At 46.2% G+C, this 18,357-nt stretch overlaps 1 protein-coding gene across 1 annotated transcript; it reads left to right on the forward strand.

Moving 5' to 3' along the window:
• The first annotated feature begins 1,318 nt into the window (after positions 1-1,318).
• LOC311524439 (solute carrier family 22 member 6-A-like) lies at positions 1,319-17,419 on the forward strand. The gene is made up of 10 exons (XM_084635541.1): positions 1,319-2,123; positions 3,339-3,442; positions 3,942-4,096; positions 4,686-4,854; positions 5,293-5,416; positions 8,630-8,745; positions 10,963-11,177; positions 13,243-13,351; positions 14,144-14,347; positions 14,998-17,419. Exons 1-10 carry the CDS (start codon positions 1,722-1,724, stop codon positions 15,053-15,055), a joined length of 1,656 nt encoding a protein of 551 aa, XP_084491667.1. The 5' UTR covers positions 1,319-1,721; the 3' UTR covers positions 15,056-17,419.
• The last annotated feature ends 938 nt before the right edge of the window (positions 17,420-18,357 follow it).

Genomic DNA, 18,357 nt, shown 5'->3' on the forward strand with positions numbered 1-18,357 from the left:
CTACTCTGTCATTCTCACACCTTCCTCTGAATCATCTGGTGCTGGCCACTGTCAGAGACAGGATACTGAATTAAACTTATCCCCAGGTCTGATCCAGTCTGCAATTCCTGGGTTCTCACAATGACAGTTCATTTAGGGAGCCATTTGTCTTGTCTTCCGAGAGAAAGGAACAGCCTATTGTCAATGAATTATGGACCCCAAACACACATGTGGTGTTAACGGAACATGAGATCTCATCTTGGAGGAACACCTAGAACTGCTATACAGGCCAAAAATAGTCTGGAGTTCAGCCTCAGAAGTCAACGCATCTGTTCCATCCACGATGGACTTCAGACTAGAAATAAGGCGCTTTGATTTACATATAAGGCACATATTTTTTAACAGTGAGAGTAGTTACCATTGGAACAATTTACCAAGGGCTGTGATGGATTCTCCATCACTGGCAATTTTAAAATCAAGATGTTTTTCTAAAAGATAAACTTTTGTTCAAGCAGGAATTGATCCAGTCCTGTGGCCTGTTATGCAGGAGGTCAGACTAGGTGATCACAGTGGGCCCTTCCGGCCTTAAAACCTGTGATTGTGAATAACATGAAAGTGTTACAGTGGAAAACAAAGCTAAGGATGATCCGAGGGTGAGTCGGATGCATCTAGGGTGACCAGAGAGCAAATGTGAAAAATTGAGACAGGAGTCGGGGGTAATAGGAGCCTATATAAGAAAAAGACCCAAAAATCGGGACTGTCCCGATAAAATTGGGACATCTGGTCACCCTAGATGCATCAGACCTCCAGCTGGCGTAAACTGGTGTAGCTCCGCCAAAGTCAATTTACACCTGTTGGGGATCTGGCCCATAAACTTGAGGTAGGGTGGAGCTTTCAAATGCCTCTTGTGGCACTGAATTCCACAGACTAATTACCTCTTGCGTGGAAGAGGCATTTCCTCTCCTAAGGACTAAAAGGTAAGAGGAGCCAGGTGCTTCCTTAAAGAGCTTTTGAAAATCTCCCTCTAGCAAATAGTCTAGCTTTACATCAGCAGTAAATGATACAGAATCCAGCCCAGATTTCAGTCCATGCTACACGCTTTCTATAACGCTAATATACTAACCAAAGTCACCATTCTGCTCTGCAGACTTGTTCCTTTGCCAGCACTGCCCTTTGCGCCATATCATGTAAAGCATTTTCCTATCGGACTTAATCCACCAAATAAGCAAAGTAAAACTTTAACTGGCTGAGCATATCAAGCCTTTATATAACAATGAGTCCGTTTGCAAGAGGGTAAAACCTGGGGATCTTCAGGGACTCAATCCAGGCAGAAAATCCATCTAGCATTCCTGGAACTGGTGTCTTTTCACTGATTTGGGACTGAACGGTTTGCCACTGCAAACTGGGACCAATTAACCTGGGATTTCTGCAGCAACAGGAAAAACAACAGACACTTAATGCAGGTGGCAACCTGCAAAGTTATTAAGCCAACTCGTCACCTTCTGCAATTTTAACCTGTGGTATTAAGGGACTATTTGCTGGGAAGCACATGCCTTACAAGAAGTTCAGCATAAGCATCCCAAGTGGCCATATTTCCATTTTATGCTGTGAATCAGCACCACTCAGCAGTTATTTTTTGGCCAAACCACGGAGATATTTTGCTAACACAGGGGAAGCGTGTATTCTTCTCACCCATCACTGGTAATTTTTTTTTTTGATCGACCCAGCGCCACCTGAGAGCCATGAGTTTTCCAGAACTTCTGGACCGCATTGGCGGCATGGGACGCTTCCAAGTCATGCATGTGGCATTCCTGGCCATCCCGCTCTTAATGCTGGCCAGCCATAACCTCCTGCAGAACTTCACTGCTGGGATCCCAGAGCACCACTGTCAAGTGCATGTCATGACCAACTACACCCATCGTGTCAATCTCACAGCCAGCCTACATGCTGAAGATCTGCTCCGGGTCTCCATTCCCATGGACAAGAGCCAGAAGCTGGAGAAGTGCAGGCGGTTTGTCACCCCCCAGTGGCAGCTCCTAAACCCAAATGCCACAAGCACCAACACCATAGAGCTGGATACTGAGCCGTGTGTAGATGGGTGGACCTATGACAAAAGCCTGTTCACCTACACCATTATAACTGAGGTGAGAGAGACCTGACTCTGCTATAGCCTAGGCAGTGCTGTCATAGGGAGGCAGTGTGGATCAGTGCCTAGGGCACTGGGCTGAGAGAGGAGGAGACCCAGATTTTATTCCCAGCTCTGCTACTGATCTACTGTGAGCAAATCGCATCCTCTCTGTTTCCTCTCCCATCCTTTGTCTATTTAGAATGTAAGCCTCTCTAAATATGTGGGTATAGCACACTGGGGCCATGATCTTGGTCAGGGTCTGTGCAGCGCTTGGCACAATGGAGTCCTTATCGCATTTGGGGTCTGGGCAGCACTCGGCACAATTGGGCCCCATTTCTCCTTTGGGATCTATAAGTGCTATGCTAATACAACACAGTAGCTTGTAGACTGTTACGTTGCACTACGCTCTCTATATACACACACAGTGAGAGACAGTCCCTCCACCAAATCTCTTACTGTTGTGATCTGGCAGACTGTTTTTCCCCCTTGACACAGGTATAACTGACCGCACAAGGTAGTAGCATTGCCACCTCTGAGGTACAATAAAATGGGAGGTCCAAGATGATCCTGAGCCCATAAAACCGGCAGGGTGCACTGAATACCCTGACAGATTTCCCAGGGCAGCTATCTCAAAAAAGGGATGACCCGGGAACACCCGGATGGGTGGCACCGCTACAAGGTACAGGGCAAGGGGAACCACACCCACTGTTCGTACTGTAACAGGTTTGCTGACTGACCAGTATGGATTTCCCCATCCCCCCATACACACACTTGACTCTATGGGTTCTCTGTACACCAATTTTACTGGTGGGTGTCCACTTCAGAGCCTGATTTCTAGGGCTCAGATTTTCAGGGTCGGGGTGTGAATAGCCCCTTGATAACCCATCCCTGGCTGCATTGAGCTCTGCTTCCTAAGGGCATCAGGAGGAAGAGTGGAAGTCGGAGCAGCTCCGAGGCCACTCTACACATACCCCAGGGGTTAAGTAGGGTCCAGAAATGGGGAGCACAAGTGTGGGTTAAAGCCACCTCTTCCCATCTCTGTGTCTGCCTGGAGTGAAATATCGAGACCCGGGGATCAAAGTTTCCTCTCTACAGACCAGACTACAGCATGTCCAACCTTCCCTCCCTGCCACCCATAGGCACGTCCAAAAAATTCCAGCTCAGGCAATGTGTGCCCTGAAAACGTCCTGGTCTCACTGGTCTCTGTTTTCTCCCCCCCCGCCCCCTGCAGTGGGATTTGGTGTGTGAGTCCAGGACACTCCAGCAAATGGCTCAGTCGCTCTACATGGCTGGCGTGCTGGTTGGGTCAGCTGTGTTTGGAGGCCTTGCGGACAGGTGAGATGGTGAGGCTGTGACTCCTAACTCCACACACTTTCATGTTGCTAATATGAGCTGGAGCCACATCAACCCCAGCTCCAAAAACGTGTCACAATGATTATGTACCTACTGCCTGCAGGTCAGGACTGTGTAGTGGGCCTGGGGAGGGATTGCTGGGACTGCTGCAGGTCACAACTGATACGAATTGGCAGAGAGAATAGGGTTAAGATTGGGGGGCATCACAGAGCTGGGGGAGGGGAGGCCAGGGCTGGAACAGCAGGAGGGTTTGAGGGGCATCGGCAGAAGTGCACTGGGCTAATGTCACACATTCAAATTAATTCCTAACCCTGAATTTTGGTTCAAGCACTCTCCATTGCAAACAGTGCTTAGAGGTAGCTGAGATCACCAAAGCAGGACTATGGCATATGGTGCAATCATGCCCGCCTCCAAATTCCCTGCCCCGGACCAGCTTCCTGATCTCCCCTCCCCCGCATTAACTCCGTTCTCCATGCTGCAGGTTTGGCCGGAGAGCCCTCCTGATCTGGTGCTACCTGCAGATGGGGGTCACAGGCATCTGTGCTGCTTTCTCCCCCAACTTCACCATCTACTGCATCTTCCGCTTCCTCACCGGCATGGCCATTTCTGGGATCTCAGTCAACTCTGTCTCGCTGTGTAAGTAGGCACTGCAGGTCTGAATGATCCCAGCAGACTAAGGAGCAGAGGCAAGTTACTCTCCCGGCAATCTTATAACGGTGCCTCTGATAGCACCGGACACCTGGTGTCTGCTCCTGGGAGAACCAGGACAGAACAAAATTCACCCAGGGTAGTGGGCCCAGCACAAGCGTATGCACCATGTCAGCCTGCCCAGAGCTGGGAGTCCTGACACTCAGCCCTCTTCACCTGCTCTAACCCACACAACACACGCCGCTAACAGAACCAGTGATGGAACCCAGGAGTCCTGACTCCCGGCCCTGCTCCTGTTCTAACCCACTAGACCCTATGCCTCCACCCAGAGCTGGGAATGGAACCCAGGAGTCCTGACGCTTAATCCCAGATAACGTACACGTGTGTGTGTGTGTGTGTGAGAGAGAGAGAGAGAGGACTCTGGAGTCAGAACCAGTCACCTCCAGAGCTAAAACTTACAAACTGCTACAGATTGAGCTAACGTGCTAGACTCATATCCTCTGCAACGCGGGCACAGAGTGGGGAGGGGACCTGCACTGCATACTGACCCAGTGGGTCTCATGTTTTCTCTACTCAGGCATAGAGTGGATCCCTACCAATGTTCGGGCCATTGTGGGTACCATCAATGGATACTCCTACACTACTGGGCAATTCATTCTGGCTGGGGTGGCCTATGCTATCCCAGATTGGCGCTGGCTACAGCTCACCGTCTCCTTGCCTTTCTTTGTCTTCTTTCTTTACTCCTGGTACGTATGTTGATCAATAGCTTGAATTATTTCCGCCAGCTCTTTCCCCCATTTCTAGGTGTGTAATGCACCTCCTGGGTAGAAGACCATTTAAGTCCTTCTTTAGCCTTGCTAACTCCCAGACACTTCCCTGCTCTAACCCTAGACACCACTTCCCTCCCAAAGAACCCAGGAGTCCTGAATCCCGTCATTCTAACCAGACAGTCCCCCACTCTCCTCCCAGACCAGGGAATAGAAACCAGGACTCCTGACACCCACTTCCTCTTCTCTCTTCTAACTGCTAGACACAACTTCCCTTCAAGAGCCAAAGGTGTTCAGTCTAGTGGCTAGAGCAGGGGTAGGGGCTGGGAGTCAGGACTCCTGGATTCTATTCCCAGCTCTAAGAGAGAAGTGTAACTGAGAATCAAAGCTATTGTCTTGGCTTCGTCTTGTTGGCAGGTTGTTTGTAGAGTCTGCCCGCTGGCTGGTGATATCAGGAAAACCAGAACGGGCAGTGAAAGGGCTGAGAAAGGTTGCCAGGATCAATGGGAAAATGGAAGAAGGAGAAAAACTCAGCACTGAGGTAAAGAATCCATAGAGGCCTTTATGGTCCCATAGACAAATCAAGTGGTCCAAACTGGGGTTAAAATGCAGGTGGGAAGTCCATGCCCTTTCCACAAAATAAGCTCTGCCTATAAGTCCTTAAAATGATTGTTCACATCTCTCCAAGCTATTGTTTCAGGCTCTCTACAAACTCAGGCAGGCATTTGCACCCAGGTCATGCTTTCAAGATCTTCTTTGCAAACACAACAGCTGAAACTTACTTGAAAAGAAAAGAACTAATGCAAAGTTTGTGGAGAACAGGAAAGCAGCGTGGGAGGGGTGTTCCTACGATGTACCACCACAGACTGGACTGATCCAGACCCTGGGTCCAGCGCATGGTGACAGGCTTCTACAAAGTTGTAGCATGAAGTTTGGGGCTAATGTATTCTGTTCTGGTCACCCTCTCATAAAGCGATGTGGCAGTAATCTGTGATATGGCAGTAATTTGAGATGGAATCAGAGCCTGGTCAGACTCATAGCAATCATGGCTGGTGGACAATGTTCCAACAGAACAGTAATCCATCAGACAATGCTGATTTGATTAAATGGAAACATTTCATGGGAACTTATTGATGGCGTCAAAATTTTCATAAAAAATTATCAAAATGTTTTTTGAAGGTCAAAAGTACTACATTTTGTCTAGATCAGTGGTTCCCAAACTTGTTCCGTTGCTTGTGCAGGGAAAGCCCCTGGCGGGCCGGGCCAGTTTGTTTACCTGCCGCGTCCGCAGGTTCGGCCGATTGCGGCTCCCAGTGGTTGCGGTTCACTGCTCCAGGCCAACGGGAGCCGCTGGAAGCGGCGGCCAGCACGTCCCTCGGCCCACGCCACTTCCAGCAGCTCCCATTGGCCTGGAGCAGCGAACCGCGGCCACTAGGAGCTGCAATCAGCCGGACCTGCAGACATGGCAGGTAAACAAACCGGCCCGGCCCACCAGGGGCTTTCCCTGCACAAACGGCAGAACGAGTTTGGGAACCACTGGTCTATAATATAAATAAATATAAATAAAATATAATATAGGCAGGCCTGCTAGCACCATTTATTATTAAGGTTGCCTGACACTTCCCATTATAAGACCGTGTTTTCAGTTGCCTATAACTTTCCCAAACAATAACTGTTCAAGCTAAAATTTTCCATGCTGGGTGTCTGCCTCAGGCTGAATATTTTTGGAAAATATTATATATTATTATATTATACATATAAAAGTCAAAATGGTGAAGACAAAATACCTTACCAAAATGTTTTGTTCTGATGAGCTTGTTTTTATATTTCTCAAATTAATTTTTTTTTTTAATTCTGTGCCAGTGGCAATTTTGACTTTTTGTTCTAATTTGAGATGAAAGGAAATTTCAAAATGTTGGAACTTCACACAGAATGGACTTTCCGAGTTTCAACCACCTCTAACTGGGATTATTTAGTGTGGAGAGGAGGAAAATAAGAAGGAACACGATAGACAGTCAGACAGCTAGATGCAGAGCAATGACTGGGATGGAGACTGGGAACATTTGTTCCCAGAATGGAAGACTAAAGCGATGCAATGCCATCAACGCTTGTAATTTTATTGTGAGTCTTGTGATATCTGATGCCCTGGACTCCTGGAGAGAGGTCATTCTGTGACAATCTCTGTTTTCATTTTAAAAAAAAGTAACTTTCTAGTACTCATAGTTGTTGAGAAAAGCTTGAAAACGTGACCGAAGTGTCTTTTAAAGTTCCAAAAACAGAAAGCAAATAAAAATAACCCAACATTTATTATATATTTAAAATCTTGTGGTTTTTAAGACAATCTCAGGATTTTTGAGGAGAGGGTAAACCATGATTTTTGAAGATTTGGGGTTGATGAGACTAATTGCTGAAATGTAAAGACTGCACATTTAAAACTGATAAGAGTAAATACTTTCCCACAAATAACTTCCTTTGGAATTCACTGCTACAAGATATAAACATAGCAGGATTCAGGAAAGGATCAGACATTTATATGGATAAGGAGAAAATCCAAAGGAAGGATTTAATAAAAAATAAGCAAGTGTTTTGGAAGGGATGTAAACTATTCATTTAAACTCCCTATATGGCCCTATCACCTCATGAGCACCTCACACTCTTGAATGTATTTACCCTCACAGCTCGCCCATGAAGCAAGGGAGCACTATTATCCCCATTGTAGACATGGGGAACTGAGTCACGGAGAGGCTAAGTGACTAGCCCAGGGTAATACAGGAAATCTGTGGTACAGCAGGAAATTAAACCCGTCATCTAAATTCTAGGTGAGTGCCCAAACCACTAGACCATCCTTCCTATCAATCTGAATGCTGTAGGGCATGCGCTGATCTCGAATTAGTGAGGGTTAGGAGGCCCTTGTCCATGGGGACAGGTTACAACATAACTAAAAGGTTTCTTGTCAGAGGCTGGAAGAACCCACTGGTCTGACCCAGTCAGGGGATACCTGTGTCTCTAAGCCAGGGGTCGGCAACTGTTGGCCCGCGGCCCATCAGGGTAATCTGCTGGTGGGCCGCGAGACATTTGTTTATGTTGACCGTCCACAGGCATGGCCCTCCGCAGCTACCAGTGGCTGCGGTTCACCGTTCCTGGCCAATGGGAGATGCAGGAAGTTGCAGCCAGCACGTCCCTGCGGCCACTGGGAGCTGTGGGGGGCTGTGCCTGCGGACAGTCAATGTAAACAAAATGTCTCGTGGCCCGCCAGCATATTACCCTGATGGGCTGCGGGCCAATAGTTGCTGACCCCTGCCCTAAGCTATCAGTGGACAGCTGAATTGTCAGCTGGGAAGTGTGCCTGAAATTATTAGGCCAGATTCCCAACTGTTGTAAATCTGCCATCACTCCACTGGAGTCAAAGGGGCCAGATCCCCAGCTGATGTAAATTGACCATTGCTCCAAGGGAGTCACTGGGGTCAGATCTCCAGATGGTGTAAACTGACTGTTGCTCCATTAGAGTCAATGGGGCCAGATAGCCAGCTGGTGTAAATGGGCATAGCTCCATCAAGGCAATGATTCTATGCCAATTACACCAGCTGAGGATCTGGCCCTGTAGGTAGAGGAATCCAAACCTTCAGTCTGGGTCAGCCTTATTTGAGCAGTGCTGTGAACTTCATACACAACTGTATTAACTAGCACTTGTCCCTGCTATTCATTGCTTCGTTCTCACGGGTACCATTTGCAGCAAACTCTCTTCTCCATCTAGGTCTTGAAATCCAACATGCAGAAGGAACTGTCCATAGCCAAATCTAGCCATACCATTACGGACCTGGTACGCACAACCACCATGCGCAAAATCTCCTGCGGAGTCTCCTGCATATGGCAAGTGGGCTCTTTCATTTTGCTGAGGCGAAGATACTGAAGCATAAGGAGCCTGCTCTTCTACTGGTGTAAATGAGCACAGCACCCAGCCAACATTGGGAGCCCCCCAAAGTTGGGCGCTACACAGACCCCGACTAACTTCAGGGTCCACAGTGTGCCAGGCGCTGCACAGACTTAGTGAGAGACACTTCCTGCCCTGAAGAGCTGACAGTTTAAATAGACAAAGGGGTGAGAGGAGAATGAAAGTGAGGAAGAGACTTATCGCAGTTAACACAGCTGGTCAGTGGCAGATCTGGGAATGGTACCAAGATGTCCTGACCTCCAGTCTGCTGCTCTAAACCACACTCCTTCTGCATCTTTAGACAAACCACTTCTGAACCCCACCTGGACAATGAAGATAACAAGGTCTATAGATGAAATGCAGTTGTCTAAGTGCTATGTACTACAGCGCAAATACAAGGAGTCAAGGTTTACCTATATGTATAGGGACCTACCAAATTCATGGCCATGAAAAACGCATCATGGACCGTGAAATCTGGTGTGTGTGTCCCCCGCCCCATGAAATCTGGTCTTTTGTGTGCTTTTACCCTATACTATATAGATTTGTTTTTCAAATTGGGGGTCCTGACCCAAAAGGGAGTTTCAGGGGGGTTGCAAGGTTATTTTAGGGGGTATTATGGTATTGCCACTCTTACTTCTACACTGCCTTCAGAGCTGGGTGGCTGGAGAGGGGCGGCTTTTGGCTGGGCGCCCAGATCTGAAGACAGCGCCCCACCAGCAGCAGTCCAGAAGTAAGGGTGGTGATACCATGCCATGCCACCCTTACTTCTGCGCTGCTGCCTTCAGAGCTGGGTGGCTGGAGAGTGGCAGCTGCTGACTGAGGGCCCAGCTCTGCAGGCAGCAACGCAGAAGTACGGGTGGCAATACCATGCCAGGCCATCCTTACTTCTGTGCTGCTGCTGGCGACAGCTCTGTCTTCAGAGCTGGGATCCCAGCCAGCAGCCACCACTCTCCAGCTGCCCAGCTCTGAAGGCAGCGCTGCCGTCAGCAGCAGCACAGAAGTAAAAGTAGCAGTACCACAACGCCCCCTACAATAACCTTGCGACCTCCCCACAACTCCTTTCTGGGTCAGGAGCCCTACACTTACAACACCATGAAATTTCAGATTTAAATAGCTGAAATCATGAAATTTATTATTTTTAAAATCCTATGATCGTGAAATTGACCAAAATGGACCTTGAATTTGGTGGGGACCTAGATATGTATTAACATTAGGCCTGGTCAGCATTTTTCTGTCAAAACTGTTTTTCAGCAGAAAATTGGAGTTTTGATTAAACAAATGTTTTTTGCAAAAAGTGTCGGCTCCCTGCAAAAAAATTCCATTTTTCATAGGAAAAAACTAAACACTCAAACTGCAAAATATTTCAATATTTAAATTCTGACATGTTACTGCAGTGCCTCATGGGGATTGTAGTTTGGGTGCTTCACGCCTCTGTTGTACTCTATGGCAGTTGTCTCCAAAGTGGGGTGCGTGCACCCCAGGGGGTCCACAAGACCATCCCTGGAGGTGCGTGGCAGGAGGAGAGCCGCCGAAGAAGCACTGCCAGCATGGCGGCAACAGCGCTCTTGGACCTTTGATTCTTCGGCGGCACGCCAGCGGCAGCTCGGCTCTCCCCGCTCCGTCTTCGGCAACATGCCGGTGGCAGCTCGGCTCTCCCCGCTCCGTCTTCGGCAGCACGCCGGCGGCAGCTCTTCTTTTTCTTTTCTTTTTTTTTGCTTCCCCACAGCTGGCCCTGGGGGTGCATGATTCAAAAAGTTTGGAGACCTCTGCTCTATGGGACCGGCTCCCTGGCTGGACTACATCTCCCAAGATACATCTCAGCCAGGGACTTCCATGATGCACTGCCTCCCCTTTTCAAGAGGGAGGATGATGGTGCATCATAGGCGATGTAGTCCAACCTGAGAGTCTAGCCCATAGAAGAGAATGGGAGCAACAGGCACCCAAACTACAGTCCCCATGAGGCATCATAGCAGCATTTCTGAACAGAAATATTTATGTTTTGGCCAAAATATTTTGGTATTCAAATCTTCACCACAAATTTTCAGTGGAAAATATAGATAACATTGTTCTTTTAATCTTCATCAAAAAAATTGTGACTACCCCTCCCAATTTTCTGACCAGCTCTAATCCACGGTCGTATCATCCATCCATCTCAGGTTCTCCACCAGCTTTTCCTATTACGGCTTGGCCATGGACCTGCAGAACTTCAATGTCAATATCTACTTGACCCAGCTGATCTTTGGAGCAGTTGATTTTCCAGCCAAGTTCATCTCAGTCCTCACCATCATTTTCATTGGACGCCGTTTCTCCCAGGCCTTTTCCTTGGTCCTTGCCGGACTGTGCATCCTAGCTAATATTTTTGTGTCACAAGGTGAGAGAGGATTTGCTCATTATGGGATGGCATAAAGGATTTTCAAGGGTTCAGTAGCTCAAGGGACCCTTGTATAAATCTCCCACAGCTAGAGATGGGGGACAGACAAGGTGGACCAGTGCTGTGCGGTAGTATGAAAATTCTGTCTTAGGTGCCCAGTTGGTGTGTCTTGATCACATGCTTGGGGGTCCAATTAAAATCCAGATTTTGGGTCAGGAAAGAATTTCCCCCCAGATCACAATAGCAGGGAGCTTAGGGGTTTTTCCTCTTTCTTTGCAGCGGGCGGGGGGGCGGGGGGGAGGGGCGGTCACCTACCTACTGGGATCATCTGGGCCTTTTTCAGCCTAACCAATAGCCTGCAAAGACATTGGTAGCCCCTCAGTCTCTCATGTCCTTGGCCTGGGGCACACAACAGTTCCATTCTCTCAAAACTAAAATGCTTTGGTTTAACATAGGATGGTAATGGGATGAAATTTAATGGCCTGTGACATGCAGGAGGTCAGACCAAATGATCAAATGGTCCCTTCTGGCTTTAAACTTTATGAAACTATGAAAATGTCCGAGCAGGAGAGCATTTGCTTAACCATGGAACAGTGGGCTAGATCCTTAGCTGATATAAATCAGCATAGTTCAACTGCAGTATATCCCACACTAACACAATGTGGTTCTCTATCCCATTCTAGTTGTCTGAACCATACATAGGAGTTTATGTATCTAGTCATCTTCCCAGCTTATAGCAGCTGAGGATCTGACCCATAGACTGAAGGCCAGAAGGGGAAGGCAGTGTGGTCTGGTGAACAAACCACTAGACTGCGACTCTGAAGACTTAGGTTCTATTCATTGCTCTACCACTGGCCTGCAGGGTGACCTTGAGCAAGTCACTTTGCCTCTATGTGCCTCAGTTTCCCCATAATTAAAATGGGGGTAATGACACTGACCTCCTTTATAAAGAGCTTTGAGATTTACCAATGCAAAGCATTAAATAAGAGTTAAGCATCATCATTTAATCTGACCTCCTGTATAACACGGGCCAGAGAATCTCACTCGTAATTCTTGCATCAAGCCCATATCTGATGGTTGAGCTAGTATTTTTTAGAAATATGTTCATTGAATTTAAAGATTTAAATGTGAGCCTTATTTCTAGTTGAAATCTGTCTAGCATCAATTTTCAGCCACTCGATTTCATTCTGCCTTTGTCTGGTAGATTGAAGAGCCCTCTGCATTAGAAATCACCTTGCTGTGTAGATATTTATAGACTATGATCAAGCCATCCCAGAACCATCCAATGGATAAGCTAAATAGATGGAGCTCCTGAAATCTCTCACTGTAAGACAGGTTTTCCAGACCTCAAATCTCTTCTCTGCACCCTCTCCAATTTTTCAACTTCCTTTTTAAAGTGTGGACTAGAACTGGACACAGTGAAGCAGATTTTCAGCTGGCATCAAGCAGCCTAGCTCCGTGGTCTTTAGCAGCTGAGGATCGGGGCTGGTGGTGTTATTATAATTATTTTTATTGCATTAATACCTAAAGACCTCAAATGAGATCAGGGCCCTATTGTGCTAGGGGCTATACAGACACACTAGGGCATGGACCATCACTTGCAAAGAGCTTACAATCTAAATAGCCAGGTGAGACAAAGTTTGGGAGGGCAAACAGAAACAGAGAGGTGAAGTGACTTGCCTAAGATCACACAGCAGAGCTGAGAACAGAACCCAGGTATCCTGCCTCCACGCCCATTGGATCACCCAACCTTGTTTAGGGTGGCCCCACCAACCCCATACACAGAGGTCATCTCACTTCTTTACTGCTGATCACGAGAATCACTGGTCTATAGTCAGAATTCCTGTAATAACTGAGAGACAAGGTGGGTGAGGTAATATCTTTCACTGGACCAACTTCTGTTGGCAAGAGAGACAAGCAGAAACTGGTCCAATAAAAGCTATTACCTCACCTACCTTGTCTCTCTAATATCCTGGGACTGACACGGCTACACCAACACTGCATGTAATAATTCCTAAGTCACTCCTGACTTAGGCTGAAATGCCCTATTTTTCCCTCTCCCCAGAACTGCAGACCCTGCGCATGGTCTTCGCTGTGATCGGAAAAGGATCCCTGGCTGCATCATTTAACTGTGCCTACATATTTTCTGGAGAGCTGTTCCCAACGGTGATCAGGTATCTAGAAGCCAGCACCAGACCCCACTGCTGCCTAGGAAGCCCTATCAGCAAACTGTGACCTTGGCTGCGCTCTATGGAACTTGTTTGATGACTTGCAAAGTGTTGGGAATTCAGACATCACAGAGCTGACTTGTGCTCTCAGAGTGAAATGTACCCCTGCACAGGGCCCGTACAAGCCCTCCATGCCACTTGAGGCCTCAGAGATAGAGTTCTAGCTATTGGTCCCATAAATACTCTTTTCTCTCTCTCGTTGTCTGTACTCTTATCTAGCTCTATCAGTAGAGTTACACCAGTTTAAGTGAGAGAAGTGAATCACAATTTTCATTGTAGCCTCCATTTCAGTCATCCCTGCGTCCTATGCTCAGACCACATCTTCTTTTTATGGGGGAATCCCCTCTGAAATACACATTTAAAGGGCCAGATCCCCAGCTGGTGTAAATTGGTATCGCTCCATTGGCGTCAATGAAGCCAAATCCCCAGCAGGTGTAGATGAGCATTGCTCCAGTGGAATCGACGAGGCCAGATGCCCAGCTGGTGTAAATTGACCCTAGCTCCACTGGAGTCAATGATTCAAATCCAGAGCTGGTGTAACTCAGCGTTGTTCCATTGGAATCAATGGGATCAGTTGCCCAGCTGGTGTAAATTGGCCATAGTTTCTTTGGAGTCAATGGTTCAAATCCAAAGCTCGTGTGTCACTCCATTGACTTCAGAACTATGGCCCATTTACACCAGCTGGGGCTCTGGCCCAATATCCCAAGCTCAGACGGGTACTCTTTATGGCTGTTGCAGGCAGACTGGGCTGGGACTAGGCAGCACCATGGCTCGTGTTGGCAGCATCATGGCTCCACTTGTTCTGCTGACTGGTGAATTCTTCCCATCCCTGCCCCTGATTATCTATGGATCTGCCCCTATCCTCTCCGGCATCGCAACCGGCCTACTGCCAGAGACACACAACGTGCCATTGCCCGAGACCATAGACGAAGTGGAAAGACAGTAAGTGGCATTTGTGTAATTAACCAGAATAAAAAAGACATTGCTCGGAAACCTGGAAGTTGTTTTCGATCTGTGTGTTCCAAACAGGAACAGATATCTCACTGTTCTCAACATTTTTTCACCATTTGTATAGAAATATTTCATTTTTCTACCTCCAATTTAGTCATTTTGTCTCCCCGTTTCTCTCTTGCCACTGAAAGTGGGAGGAAAGGGGGGGAAATTGGTTTCAGCTTCATCAAAAATCCCAGGAAAATTTTTAAAAATCGTTATTTGGTTTTGTTAAAAAAATAATTAAAATGAATTTCTTTCAGCTTTGGGGTTTATCAAAAATAAAGAGAAATTTTCAGAAAGAAATTAAAATATTTTGATTTTGGTTCCTAAAAGAAAAGTGGAAAATTTCAAGAAAAATGAACATTTTTCATATTCAGGATTTGTCAAAAATAAAACCCTTAAAATTTTTTGGGGGAGGAAATAAACTTTTTCATTTTGGGTTTTGTAAAAATAAATAAAAACATCAAACACCCTGGAACTTTTTTAAAAAAAACAACAACAAAAATTTGCATTAGCTTTGAGCATCTGTTTTAAATTAATCACTTCTCTTGGTGATTCTGCAAACACTGATATTTATTTTCTTCTTTTTTTTTATTAAGATCAAAACATACAATCAAGGATGAACTACAAATGAATGTCCTCCTACATTCCACATAGCCAGATCCAGCCAAACAAGTGAGCTAAGGAGAGAAAAATGAAGAATGTTTTTTAGCTTTATTATTCTATTCCTGCTGGAAGTATTTATACAGTGTGACTGGCTAGAAAGCAAAAGGGGAACAATGTCCCAACTGCTCTGCACAGCATCTCCCTCTAGTTCAACACCCCACATAGCTCACTGCAAGAATCCAACACACGCTGCCAATATGGGTCATGGTCTATCATTGCCTGTGTAACCACACTGTCCATTGAATTGAGTGTATATGGGAAGGGGCTAGTGATGTGGTCTAATGTTCATAGATAGAGTAGTCTGAGTGCAGTACGTACATTAAGAGGTTTTGTTACACAGCACTGCTTTGAAAAGGCTCCATTAAAGGCCAGGCCCCAGCTGGAGTCAGTGGAGCTCTGCTGATTTACACCAGTTGAAGATCAAGCCCATTATTTCATAAAATAGGGTAGGGATGAAGACTTATAACCTGAAGCACAAACAGGTAAAGGAACCTGCTGAACCTCACACAGTAAAGCTTGTGGCATAGTTAGGAAGAGAACCCAGGAGTCCTAGTGCTACCCCGTACCCCAGCTCCAACCACTAGACCCTATTCCCCTCCCAGAGCCAGCAAAATCCGAGTCCTCCCTCCTTTTGCCATTGGACCCCATTCTCCTTCCAGAGGACAACTCAGGAGTCCTGGCCATCAGCTCTAACTCACTAGACAATGCTCTGCACCTAGGAACAGCAAACTTTTTGCCTCATGATAGGAGGAGAAAACAGAATAGAAGCACATGAGGAAAAAACAGGCACATCTCAAACTTCCCAGGACAGATATTCCCGCATAGTGATTTACTGGTGAGATTCTCATTAAATGGTTGTATCTCACTATATCCTGTTCAGCGTTCATTTCTCCAACTTTGCACAATTGTAACTACCTTCTTCTATTTCATAAGGCACCCTTGCTTTGCTATCACTATTTGTATTTCAGTTGTGTCAAGGGGCCCCCCACTGCGATCAGGGCCCCATTGTGACAGGTGCTGCACAAACAGCTAGCGAGAGACAGTCTGTGCCCCAAAGACCTTGCAATCTAAATAGAAAAAGGAATTATTATTATCTCCATTTTACAGATAGGGAAACTTAGGCACAGAGAAATCAAGTTACTGCCTCTTTCTATGTGTTTGCGTAGCACAAAGAAGTTCCAGTCTCAGTTGTTCAACAGGTGCTACCATAATACAAATAATAATTGGCAAATACACCACACCTTGCACCAGCAGAGAGCTGGGTGAGGTGTGTTCCAGCTCTAACATCTGTGGTCCAGATCTTTAGCTGGTGCCAATCAACATAGCTCTGTTGAAGCCAATGGAGATGCACTGATTTACTCCAGCTGAGGATCTGGCCCATGTAGGATTCCGTGAACATAACTTTGCTTTTCTACAGGACTTTGTGCTGCTTGTTAATAATGAAACTGTTATCCTTTTGTGACCTGAGCAGTTAAGCAATTTTTGGGGTCCTGCAAGTTGTTTCCATTAGGAGGAGCAACTGATGGAGTCAGGTATTTCTTTTATGCAATCCTGCTTATGTATGAAGTATGCAGTAAGTCCTGTTTCCCAGAACACAGTAGGAATCAAACAACAGGAGGCAGTTTCTTGCTCACAGTTCTGTGACTCTCTGTACCTCGGGGGAACGCCCAAGACCCCCATGTTCATCTTTATAAAATGATTGTGTGGTATCCAATGCAACGTTTGTCATGTTGGGTATCTTTGGAAGGCTCATGATGCACTGAGCATGGTCGTTATAGTAATGATTACAGTAACATTACAGTAATGCTATAGGTTACAATTTCATGTATATAGTTATGAGGCTGAAAATGTATCCTCATGGCTTAAAGCAAGCCCAGGCAAAAACTCTCCAAGAACAGAGAGGCAGTTCACACCTCACCAGGTCAGATATGGGACAAACCCAGCCCAGCCTCACAGGAACAAAGGACACTGGCCTAGGCAGCAACAAAAGAATCTGTTAGACTCTTGAGGGAGTCACCCTGTCCTTCCTTTGGTCAGTTTGGAACTGTGATGAGGTAATGCTCATCTGATTCTGAAGGGGGGGGGGCAAAGCCAAGAAGGAAGAAAGGACATGATAAAAGGGAGAGACATTTGCCACACTCTCTCTCTCTCTCTTCCATCTACATCTACAGACACCACCACCACCAAGCGACCGAAGCGCTGATCAAAAGGGAGACCCTGGCTGAAGAGCAACCAGCCAGCCTGTGGTGAGAAGCATCTAAGTTTGTAGGGACACTGAAAGTGTTAAGATCAACTTAGAATGCGTTTTGCTTTTATTTCATTTGACCAAATCTGACTTGTTATGCTTTGACTTATAATCACTTAAAATCTATCTTTATAGTTAATAAATTTGTTTGTTTATTCTACCTGAATCAGTGTGTTTTGTTTGAAGTGTCAGAGGCTCCTAGGGTTGTGTCTGGGACTGGAAATATTAGCTAGTGTCATTCAGTTGCAAGTAGCTAAGAGCAGCTTACATGCCAGAGGCTGTGCATGAACATCGTGGGAATAGGGGTTCTCACAGCAGAGCAGGGTAAGGCTAGCTCCCAGAGTCAAGGATTGGAGTGACCTAGCAGATCACTGGTCCGGATAACACCAGAGGGAAATGTCACAAGTTCCAAGCCTCTTTCCGACCAGCACTTAGCCCAAAAGCTCTCACTCTCTTAGCTTTTTCTCAAAGAAATGCTACTAGTTTTTCTGTGGGTGTGTCTTTGGTTTTCTTCTGCTTCTCTCTCCCATGCAGACACAGTTCCCCAAATAATGCCCAAGTCCCTGTGTTTGCTGTATCAATCCCTAGGGAAACTTCTAGGGCCACATGATTCAGCTTCTATTCGAGCCTTACAATATATCTGTGTTTTGGGTGGTGGCTTCTATTGTTTCAGCTGCCTGGTTCCATAAAGGAGCTCCATTGCTTTTTACACTTATCCTGAGTGAAAGACAGTTATTACACTCACCAGCTTCAACTAGGTTTAACCCTACCCATAAATAAATTTATATGCTTAACGAAAAATGGAGGGAAAAGGATTGTATGTGAAAAGTGAAAATTTTTAACAAAAGGTTAAAAATATGGGAAAGGACCTATCTATTGTAACAAAGGAATATTATTGCAAAATCCTGAGCTAAATAAAGGAGTTTATGTTGCAGTTTAATATATTTTCTTGCAGTGAAAAATGCTGTACAATTTCAGAAGCCCAGTCTTGTATTTTGAAAAGAGATCTTGGTTTTGGTCCTTGCAACTTGGACTGCAAGAGACAAGA

Source organism: Lepidochelys olivacea (assembly GCF_965140295.1).
Source record: "Lepidochelys olivacea isolate rLepOli2 genome assembly, chromosome: 7".
NCBI classification, from domain to species: Eukaryota; Metazoa; Chordata; order Testudines; family Cheloniidae; genus Lepidochelys; species Lepidochelys olivacea.